Source organism: Astatotilapia calliptera, chromosome 1, assembly GCF_900246225.1.
Source record: "Astatotilapia calliptera chromosome 1, fAstCal1.2, whole genome shotgun sequence".
Lineage (NCBI taxonomy): Eukaryota > Metazoa > Chordata > Actinopteri > Cichliformes > Cichlidae > Astatotilapia > Astatotilapia calliptera.
In genome coordinates, this window is record NC_039302.1 from 22,671,967 (window position 1) to 22,684,055 (window position 12,089).

Consider the following 12,089-nt stretch of genomic DNA (forward strand, 5'->3'; position numbering starts at 1 on the left):
GCCAGTAAACTGTTTCATCAGAAAAGTCCAAAGAAAAGCCCTAATCTGATACTGAGATTAGTGGAGTGTAAATACAATATCTCCATTGTACTTGAGATAAGACAATGATCTTAATTATGTGTACAAGTTTCAGTTTACTGCAGGAAAGACACCGCCATGTCTATACTAGGAACAGCAACTACTGTTTACCGACAGGAAGAATGTATTTCCAATTCATCTTTACCTTTAAGCTTTTCCCAAAAAGGTTAGAAACTAGGTATTTTAAATAAGGAATTCAAATTCTATACATTTCTGTGACTTGTATATAAACACTCCTCACCTTTAGTCTCCATGCTGCATAAGGCGAGTCAGACTCCTTGCAAAAGAACCGAGCTGTCTTTGTCCCCGAATTTAATAAATGTTCTCCTGGCAAACCCTGCGTCTGAGAAATGTAGCGAATCTGTTGAATGTGAGAAGAGAAAGGGAGGAGAAAAGATTCCATGAAGAAAATAAAGTACTGTAATAGTCACTTCAGAAAGGAAGGCTGTTTTCACCATCATTATCACTCTCTCATAAAACTAACATCACTGCAGCACTGTTGTGTACAAATGGAAATTTACAAGGTCATTGGCAGTGACATCACACTAACAGGTCCCTCAGAGTTACTTTGTGTGGATGTGCGCACAGTGGTAACTGCTGAAAAGACCTTGAATGTGGCATGTTCTTGAAAGGTCTAAACCCAAATAAGACCTTATATCGAGTCTAGTTTGTGATGTCTGAAAGATGTCACTGTCTGTTCATGAAAACGTATGAAAACAAGGTTCCTATGGTATCAAAGTCAAATACATTCCTGGGCAACGGCGCCTGTCAGTCACACGCTGTGAGACAAGAATGTCATACACAGGTTTATGAGAGGACAGCAGTGAGAAGCCTGACTGACGTCAATCACACCCAAGTGTAATGAACAACAATCATTACAGATTCAGCAAAGCTAAGACGCAGAGAGAGCAAAGAGCCACACTGTAGGAATGACAAAGATTAAGGGAACTGTACACACACACATTCATATGTAGCACTAATAGACGAACATAATCCTATAACACTGAAATCAAGATAACTGTAAGGCAGAGAATCATGCATGTCCCCAATTGTATACTGGGATGCCAATGTTGCGTCGTCATTTCAACATATGCAGGTTTGTTTGTTTTTTTAACTAACGTGTTTTTGTTGGAATCATTTACTCCGTTAACGTTCTTCTTGGTCTCTTTGGCCACCGCGATGCTTAAGCGTTAGCTAACTTGCATCAGAGTGTTATTGAGGTGCAAATTCTGCAATGTGTCTATGTGTGGGTGGGACAGTTCATTCATATCAGTTGGCCATATGTGAGGTTATAAAGCACTGCATTCGCTCCCACTCTGATGGGATGCATGATGAGCGCAATCTTGTTTGTTAAGTGACTTTGATGGGATGGTGGAGATCCCCTTACATTCAACTATTACACAGCACACTGCATCACAGTCCATTTCACTTTTGCTTTTGGAAATGTTCTTCCTTTCATATCAAATCCCATATCCCCAATAAAGGCTGATTAAAGTACATCAAGAGGTATTGATAAAATAATCAAAGATTACTGGAACTGCCAATTCTAATAAACTTTATCCCAAAAGTACCCCTAGCCTTAATTCCCCTCTTTTCATGAAATACTGCAGCTAAGCTTTAGTCATGTCAACAGCAACAGCCAAAAAAACAATGTGCGTGGGTGGGAAAATTTTTGTGATGGGAAAACCCTTATTTTTCCTTGAAGGCGTGCCTTTGGTAAGAGCTTAAACCAGTGAGATCACTGGCGCAAAGCTACAGCTTTGCAAAACAACTATCAAGCGAGCCTGGGCCTGCTGCAGGGCAAACAGGAAGCACAGCAGCTTTTATTTTATGACAGTCCTGATAACAGAGCAGACTGTAAATAATGCTTTTCAAAGTACAATTTATAAAATAAAAAAAAATTAAAAAAAATCTATCTATCTATCTATCTCTATCTATATATCTATCTCTATCTATCTCATAGCCTACACTCGCTCCTTCACTTTTGACACTTTAACCCCTAATAACCCAACATTCTTTATTGGTGACCATGCACACAACCTCTTAGTCTTATACAAGGTTGAGTACCAAAGGAAAATATTGGTGAAATGATAGCAAGGACTCCTTTTACTTTGCCATCTGCAATTCCACATGCTGACTGCCACTGTTCTCACTTGCACGGCTTAGCAAGGAAGAAACAAAAAGAACTACGGAAAGGATATAAAAAAGGCCAAAGAGATAACGGGTGGTATAGTGGAGACCACAGCATCTTAGCTAATCGTAGCCACTAATAAGGCAACACTACGTAAGTGCATTAAAAACAGAAAAGAGGCCACGTGTAGAAGTAGAATATAACGTGACTAGGAGATGAGGTAAAAGTGGGGTTGAGTAAGTAAAAGGAAAGCAAGGAAGCAGGAGGAGCTAGAGTTATAAATACAATATGCTGTGTAGGATGGAATAAGACCCCATGTAGAAAGACGAGAAGAAAAAGGGAGAAGAAAGGGTGGCAGAGGGTCAGCCACTTCCTGGCAAATCAACCTATGACTCTTGGAAAATACCTCAAACCAACAAACCACTGCTTTGCTAAGGTTTGCAATGGAATTGCCAGTTAATGATTACTCATAACTTAAACTTCTCAAATGCTTTCATATAAAGAAACTAACACGATTGCCAATGTACCCTAGCAGAACATTTAGACTGAAAGACATCTTCTTTAATATGTATAAATTTGGAATGTTTACGATTTTGTATTTCAGCATGTTTCAATATAAGTGATGGTAGGTAGGCTCTGCTAAAGGACTGTAAGGCTGAAATGGAAAGAAAGTAGTTTTGTATGTGTTTTTTCTTTTACTGACAGAGCTGTGGTTCTCTTTGGGGAAAAAATAGTCTGACTGATGATTAAATTCAAAGAAGGTTAATTGTACTGGTTGTTTTCCCATTCTTGGGGAAATTCAATAAGCACACAGGGAACCCTTTATACCAGTGGGCAGTCTTTCAGACATGTGGGTTTGGTATCACAGGACAGTTCAGTCACAAAGTTCTTTTTAAAAAAAAGTATCAGTAAAAAGTATTTCAACCATTTTGTGAGAATAAAAAAAAAAAAAAAAAAAAAAAAAAAGAAAAAAAGAATGAACTCTTCTCTACATGAAACCACTGCCACAATCGCCAGTGTTCGCATTGTGTTTAGATTCAAATACATAAAATTTAATCCTAACTTGAGGTGGTTCTCTCCAGATACCTCTAAAGCACTTGTGACATTCTGCCTGGCTTGTACAAAAACAAATTAATCATATTTAGGCCTGTCCTGCTGTGTTCGAGTCAAATCTCTTTCAGAGGAGTTGAGTTCTCTCTCCTGTCTCAGCCCTACAGAGAGTGAAAAATGATACCAGGGCATAAAAATACCTTGGTATGATTACAGTGTGCAGCACGCGGCTGAGGGGAGTAATGTAAAGTGCTGCATTGGACAGAAGGGATCCGACTGAGGCTCTGCTGGCAGGCTTTGAGTAGATGGGGCTCCGAGGCAGGGAGGGAAAGCCGCTCAGCATAAGCCCAGATCAGTCTAGCCCTGGGAAGACACCGTCAGGGCTCCACTGGGAGGGGCAGGCATCCAACAGCTTTTAATAGACATACCATCAATCACAAAAATATACCCTAATGCTCAGTGCCACAAATACAGTCCTCAGGGTCAGTACATCACAAAGTAACCAGAACATCAAGCACCTCTTTTTTTCTCTTCTTCTTCTTCTTTTTTAAACTGTAATTTTACACTCCTGGTCGCTTTCTTTGCTCAAACAATCCATCGCAATATTTATTTCAGAGCATAACTATGCACAAGAGCTTTTGTTTCCATAAACCTCCTAAGTTTTATTTTAAAAGCTTCTGTGTTTTGATGAAGAGGAGAAACTGAGTCACAGAAAGTAAAAGTAGAAGTTGGACATGCTTAATAAGTTACTTAAAAAACTGAAAAGAAGGGATAGTGGGCAGGTACACAGCAGAGATGAAGAGGCAGAAAATCCCCAGAAAAAGAAATGAGGCAAGAGTACACGGTGAGAAGGTTGGCTGTTTACCTGGTCGTACTCCAGGGCCCCGGGGTAAAGAGGCCAGCCCAGAAAAAGCTCCGCTATCACGCAGCCTAGGGACCACATGTCTATGGCTTCACAAAACGGCAATCCCAAAATAATCTCTGGAGCCCTGTGGAGCAGAGAAAAAACAAAAAAATACTTAAGTACCTTCAAAATGCTTTTAAAATTCATACATGACTGTACTAAAAATAAATGTTCTATTGTGCCTTTTTTAATATAAAAAGAGCATATACAAATAAATCCAACCACTTCACTTATTTATTTTTTTTAAAATTGTAAACTACAAATCTTCAGAAAAATACCAAATTTGCATTTTGCAGGGCCTTTGCTGTTACAGCCATTTAAAAGCAAGAGTTATGAGCTTAGCTATTAACAAATTAAAAATGTGCAGACATAATCCATGCATCAATAACACCTTAAAATCTTCCCTTCATTAGAAAAAACAATGTTTGCTGAAAATGTTAGTTGTATAAACCAGAGGTGAAGTATTGAGCAAACAGTGGCACTGAATTCCTGATGATAGCCAGTCAAATAGGATTGTGCTTTACGTGTGTAACAGTGCCAAGAGAATTGTAAGCCAGTACTGTGTGTGTTCTGGAGCTGGAGTGCGTCAGCAGGCCATGCCAGTGGGTTAGCAGGTCAGCCAGGCTGGGATCAGAGCTTTGACAGGCTTTGACGCTCAAGTCTGAGAGAAAATAAGAGCCGTAGTCACTAGTTTATTTAACCCCACATGCTTGCTCAGTGTTACGTCTCCATAAAAGCACTGCAATGCCACTTCAAGGGAAAGGCTCATGGTGACACAAGTCTGTCAGGATGAATATGTGTAAAATATGCTGACAGTCATTAACTTAGTATTCAGAACACACCACAAACCTTAGCAACATGACAGAGCACTGACAGGATCATGTATTCAGAGCTCACAAACCTTAATGTGCAGGAGTGACCTCCAAGCTCATTAAAATCAATAAGATACTAGCAGTATCTCGCACACCAACAGTACCATATTAAACAGAGGCTTCACAAAGCTGCTTTTTGGAATAATGTCTTAAGAGTGCCATTCAGTTCATTGCAGAAAGAAATAATGCTCTTTTTATGCCACGTCTAAAATTATGAATAGTATGCGCAAGAACTTAGTTTAAAAAATATATATACACAATTTTTTAATCCAAAGGGCTAACAGAAAACTCAACATAATTTCTTCAACTTTTTGGAAATTGTATCAGTATACAGATTTCGATATCGTACCAGATGCTTATGGATGCATTTTCTATTTTCTATCTCTCCTTGAATCGCTACCTTATCCTGGTGGAGGGGTTTGTGTGTTCCAGGGATCCCAGGGGCTATGTTGTCCGGGGGCTTTTGGCCCCTGGTAGGGTCTCCCATGGTAAATTGGTCCTGGGTGAGGGACCAGACAAAGAGCGATTCAGAAGACCCTTATGAGGAAAACATCGAGGGAACAGTTCACCCTGCCCGGGATAGGGTTACCGGGCCCCGACCTGGAGCCAGGCCCGGGGAGGGTGCCCTAGGGCGAGCGTCTGGTGGCCGGGCCTTAGTCCATGGGGCCCGGCTGGGCACAGCCCGAAAACGGGACATGGACCCATCCTCCTGCAGGGCCACCACCCGCAGGAGGTGCCATAGGGGTCGGGTGCCTTGTGTGCCGGGCGGCAGCCAGGAGCGGAGGCCCCGGCGGACTGATCCCCGGCTACCAAGATTGGCAATTGGGACATGGAATGTCATCTCTCTGGTGGGGAAGGAGCCTGAGTTAGTGTGCGAGTTTGAGAGGTACCGCTAAATGTAGTCGGGCTCACCTCTACGCATGGCTTGGAATCTGGAACCAGTCTCCTGGAGAGGGGCTGGACTCTGTCTCAGTCTGGAGTTGCCCCTGGTGAGAAGCAGCGGGCTGGGGTGACTATTCTAATATCCCCTCGGCTTGCTGTCTGTACGTTGGGGTTCTTCCCGGTGGATTAGAGGGTTTGTTCCCTGCGCCTTAGGGTCGGGGAACGGGTCCTGACTATCATCTGCACTTATGCGCCGAGTAGCAGTTCAGAGTACCCAGCCTTCTTAAGAGTCCCTGGGTGGGATGCTGGAAGGTGCTCCACCTGGAGACTCTGTTGTCCTACTGAGAGACTTCAATGCTCACGTGGGTAACGACAGCAAGACCTGGAGGGGCGTGATTGGGAGGAACGGCCTCCCTGATCTGAACCCAAGCGGTGTTTTGTTATTGGACTTCTGTGCAATAACAAAATAACGAACAAGGTGTTTGGCCACAAACACCTTGTTCGAACATAAGAGTGTCCAGTGCACGTGGCACCAGGACCCTCTAGCCCGCAGGTCGATGATCAATTTTGTAATCTTATCACCAGACTTGCGATCATATGTTCTGGACACTCGGGTAAAGAGAGGGGCTGAGCTGTCAACTGATCACCACCTGGTGGTGAGTTGGATCAGGTGGCGGGGGAGGACGCTGGACAGACCCAATGCACCTAAATGCACAGTGAGGGTGTGCTGGGAACGCCTAGCAGAGGCCCCAGTCCGTGAGATCTTCAACGCACACCTCCGGCAGAGCTTCAACAGCATTCCGAGGGAGACTGAGGACATTGAGTCCGAATGGACCATGTTCAGCATCTCCATTGCCGAAGCTGCTGCATTGAGCTGCGGCTGCAAGGTGGTTGGTGCCTGTCGTGGTGGTAAACTCCGAACTAAATGGTGGACACCAGAGTTAACAGGAGCCACCAGGCTGAAGAAGGAGTCCTATCGGGCTTGGTTAGCCTGTGGGACTTCGGAGGCTGCTGACAGGTACCGACAGGCCAAGCGGAATGCGGCTCGGGCAGTGGCTGAAGCAAAAACTCGGGTGTGGGAGGAGTTTGGAGAGGCCAATGGAAAAAGACTTTTGGACTGCATTCAAGAGATTCTGGCTGTCAGGCGTCTCAGGGGAAAGTGGTGCTCTACCTGCACTGTGTATAGTGCTGGTGGAGCGCTGCTGACTTCGACTGAGAAAATTGTCGGGCGGCGGAAGGAATCCTTCAAGGACCTCCTTAATCTCACTGACACGTCTTCTGAAGAGGAAGCAGAGTCCAAGGATGTGCTGGAGAGATTATATCTCTCGGCTAGCCTGGGAATACCTTTGTGTTCCCCGGATAAGCTAGAGAAAGTGGCTGGGGAGGGGGAGAGGGAGGTCTGGGCTTCTCTGCTTAGGCTGCTGCCCCCGCGACCTGGTCCCAGATAAGCGGAAGAAGATGGATGGATGGATGGATGGATGGGTGGATGCAAATAACTACAGATAATGGCATTGCTCAGAATAACTTGGCCCCAAGATTACATTGGTGAGAAACCCGAGAAGTAGAGAGTTATTTAATTTCCATTAAGCATATACATAACAGTAAAATAATCCATTGCATTGAACTGTCGTACACACACGCGCGCAGAGGCGCACACACACAGCTTAATTTCAAAGAAATCTGCTCAAGAAATATCTTGGGTCTGCCATTTTGCAAACTGGACATATGAACCAAGATGATCCTGTACTTTCAATGTACATATTAAAGGGATCCAGGATACAAGCAGTCAGCAACTCTGTGAAGTCATATCAGACTAAAGGGTGTGGGACACATGGAGAGAAACAGGAAACCAACCGTCACCTATTAAAAACAAATGCAACAGCTGCTTGAGTAGCCAACATAGTACCAGAAAACCTAGGTAGAAGGTATGCGAACCATTTCCGCCTTACAGGCCTGTCCTATTTATATTTAAAAAAAAAAAAAAAAAAAAGAGTGAGAAGCCACATATCAACACATCCTCTCATTCAGATATGCATGGAAGTATCATGTTATACGATAAATGTCCAACCACTGTGACAAATTACCCACACGTTCAGCTGCCTTTTCAGTGAGTCTCTTGTCCCACAGACAGACTGTATTTTAGCCTACAACTGTCAACTGTCCCCTGTGCTTTCTCAGAGACGAAGGCATAGAGAAAAATGAACCGCTTCTTCACCTGACACAGGTTTTGGCTGAAGTGGTCCTCCAGCTTAGAGCAGCTCTTCAGAGCAGAAAAGTAGTACTATAAAAAGCTGCAGTCTAAGGCGGGGCAATATCAGCTAGTCTTTCTGCAGAAAAAAAAAAAAAAGACTCACTGAAGAGGCAGCTGAATAACATTGAGAAAAAGCATCACACACGCCCAGCAGGAAGGAGGCATGAGAAGGCCGGGGGACTAGCTGCTTAGCAATAACTGAGCTTTCAAAATAAGATGCTAATATTCTCTCGGAAGGAAATAAATAAAATAATGCTAAAATGGATCACTGATTATTAACATACTTCAGCAGCCAGCAAGAAATGTCTGTGTGGGGAAACAATGTAGCATAGGGTTGATAAGTCTCATTAAAACAAATGCAAGACATCACTAAGTATGTCTTCCAGTTAGGCACCACTGTGTAACAAAAAACCAAAGTTCTTTTCACAACGAAATGCCAAATCAAATCGAACAACAGCTCCATCTTCATCTGTGACACCCTACCTGCTCAGAAAAATTAAGATTCACACAATTATTCTGATGTCAATAACCTTCCTTTATGCACAATCCTTCCCTATTTCTAAAAGTCAAAGCCAGCGTACTAAGCCCCACACAATGCCCCCACGTATTCAAAACAATCCAGTATTATGGCTTTATAAGCATTAGTGCAGCATTTTTGTCAGAAATATACAAAATGTCAACATGAGGGCGTAGAATGGTTGCTGACCACATTAATTGTTTTCAGAGCCCTGAGCCATCAACAAAATCATGGACTTAAAGAATGCATTAGAGGTCTGATAAGTAATCATGTGAATTAAAGCGGGTGACTCATTTATTCATTTCAAAATATAAAGATTAATGTTCTTGTTGATACACATAGAAAATGAGTGCATTTTCCTTCTGCTCTTCTGAATGCACAATAGTAATACGACACGTAAAATGCCAAACGGAAATAAAGAGTACAAAGAAAGACAGAAAAACGGAAAACTGCAAGACTCCTTCATTTAGTTTTGGGGGATAAGTGGATGTTGCCATGGTTGCCGGGCTCCATCCTAATCAACCTAACTCAAGCTCACCGCCTTTCTATGAAACTGAATCTGTTTTTCATTCTGAGGATATGACGCACAAGTTGAGATAGTGAAGCCTCGTGACTCTTCACTGCCACGTGCAAGAATTCCAGAAAAAAAAAAAAGACAGGTACAACAAAACTGTCTACATCATGTTACAGACCCACTTCATAAAACTGAGCAGGAATAAGTGTGCACGGGGAATAAATGAATGGAGGAATAGACAAAAAACTCAAAGTCAAATGATAAAGCATCCGGTAAGTACAAATGATCAGAAGCAGTGACCTGATGCCTCATAGCTACTCCGCAACGGGTACCAATTCATCCAAAACCAGTTTATGTTTTACAGGCACAGAATACAGCAACAGATCAATGCTGCATTATTTTACTTTTACAGGCTATTAAATGCAGTCGATCTGCTTCTAATGTTTTAGTGTGCTGTAAACCTACAATGTTTTTCTCCATTAGAAGACAAAAGAGTGTCCATTAGGTTTGTTGACTAATGCTAGTGCATGAGTTTAAAAACAAGTCTAATTTGTGAGATACGAGTTGACTATTATATTACTTTCCTCACAGCTTCAAAGCTTCCAGAAGGCCTCATCTGTTATCTCTGAAACGTACCTTCAGAAGAAACGAAGAGAAAAAATAGATATTTATATAACAGTTTTAGCTTTGGCATTTCAACCTTTCTGTTACAGAAAAAGTGCTCTTTTAGCAGGTTAGTTGACAAGAAAGCTCGCATATTGCCTTGACAGTTTTGTATTCTCAATAAGCTTTAAAGAGGACACCTGGCCCAATGAGGAAAAGTTGAAGTGTGGATTCCAGTTTGTCAGTCTGGTCACTCAAACAGAGTGCATCTTCTACACTGATCTTATTTATAAGGTGCTTTAAAAACTCGAACATTACAGCAGTTACAGTAATAACTGCTTATCAAATAAAGTCCTTAAACTGGTGCAAAGTCAAATAGACACAAGAATTGAGTGCCTGAACATTTTAACAGAAACAGATATTTGCCAACTGTGTATCAACAATGTATTGCATTAGAAAAACGACACAATACATTGCCATATACTCCCAATGGCAAGACCATGGCAAAACTATTGTGAGCCCCCCCCCCACACCCACAAAGAATTAACAGTAACTATACACAGCAATTATACCCAATATCTCACATTCTACATCCTTCCCAGCGTCCTAGTAACAGAATAAAAGAGGTAGGTGGCAACAATATAACCCATTGGTTCGTAAAGACACTGTGGTCAGGTTGGAATTTTGAAACCAGATGTGAGAACAGGGGTGGATTTGATTGCCAAACCCCAAAAGAAAAACTTGTCAATCACCGGTTATTAGCCAATGAGCATACCTTAGACCAGGGGTGTCAAACTCAAATACACAGTGGGCCAAAATTCAAAACTGGAACAAAGTCGCAGGCTAACGTTAATATTTACTGAAATATATTTATTCCTCCAGATATAAGAATGAATCTTTTCTTATGGACTCAAACACATTTTGCTGAAAAACTGAATATGGAACAAGCAAAGCTTAATACTAAACAATATATATATTAGCTGTATAATACCAGTAGGCCAGCTCTGATAATAATTTGGTATGGCTTCGTGGGCCAAATGTAAGTAGGCTGCGGGCCAAATCCGGCCCGCGGGCCAGAGTTTGACACCTATGCCTTAGAGAGTCCTCCTTTCTGAACTGGACAATATTTTCAGAGAATCTTTCATTTATTATGATTCAAAATAGGTGACCGAGCCAATATACTGATCAGAAAGGTTTTTACAGATTACAGACCTCTGCATTGGCTTCACCTTCCAAAGCCCAAAATTATCTTTTTTTTTTTTTTTTTTTTAATACCTTCTATGGACAAAACCAGATATTTTACTTGGAAAAACATAAGTAATCCATGTGTTTGTGCTGTGTTGTAAGTAATTTGTTAATTGGTGTGGATTGAACAATTCTATGGTTTTATAGACACATAAAATATGTGTAGCATTTGGTTTGTTGAGGTCACTTCAGAACAAGGCGTTAATACGTTAATAACACTGCACTGACTGCTACCTGGTCTTTGACAGAAATCATCCTACTAAACAATGCCGTCCTCAGAGAAGGCCTGCCACTATGCAAGGTGTAACCTTCCTACACTGCAGTTATGACATTCATCTACAGTAATAAAATTAAACTCAAATAGGCAGAGGCAATGGTAAGAAGCTGCAACTACATTTTCAAGCTCATTTACAGATTTGTTTATGTGTGCATTAAGATGTTGACCCAAACATTTTCATTTGTATCCAATTTTCTACCTAAAAACAAAAAAAAAATACTGACAACATATTTTATTATTTATAACCAACAATTCTATCTTTATTTCTTATTCATGGCCACTATCTCACAATACAGAAATAGTCCTTGGGTCTTTACTTTGAGGACAAAGCAGGGTGGATTAAAGTGTAAAGAGATATCCAACTAGCTCATACAGAAAAGAGCAAATAAGGGTGGTTACACATTAGAAGAGGGAAGGATCACTGTCGCTGCATGCTCACACAAGCCTTTGAGTAAAACTGTTGTGACAGAGACATTTATTTGAACCACACTGCAGTTGTTATAAGGTCAGCTAAAAAGAAGAACTGACAACATGGTTCCTCGATGAAGGAAGAATGGAGCCACACTGCATGCTTTTACCAGGAACTGCAATACCACACACACACACACACATACACACAGAGCTTCCTGCATTATTCAGTGAAACACAGAGTCAGTGTAACAAAGGGCGGGGGAACCACTTGCACTTTGATCTGCAAAGGCTTTAGATTAAGGATACAAAGCTTTCAGACATGTTTTACAGATGTAAACCATTCAACGTGTTGAC

General features: G+C 41.7%; 1 protein-coding gene across 3 annotated transcripts in view; it reads right to left on the reverse strand.

The window, feature by feature from the left end:
- hipk3b (homeodomain interacting protein kinase 3b) overlaps positions 1-12,089 on the reverse strand; it is a 45,711-nt gene that overhangs the window by 10,520 nt on the left and 23,102 nt on the right. For all 3 annotated transcript variants that reach the window (XM_026170059.1, XM_026170051.1, XM_026170070.1), the window contains exons 3-4: positions 4,125-4,248; positions 320-439 (exon numbers count right to left, since the gene is read on the reverse strand). In XM_026170059.1, coding sequence (XP_026025844.1) covers positions 320-439; positions 4,125-4,248 — 244 coding nt within the window. The remainder of the gene's footprint in view (positions 1-319; positions 440-4,124; positions 4,249-12,089) is intronic.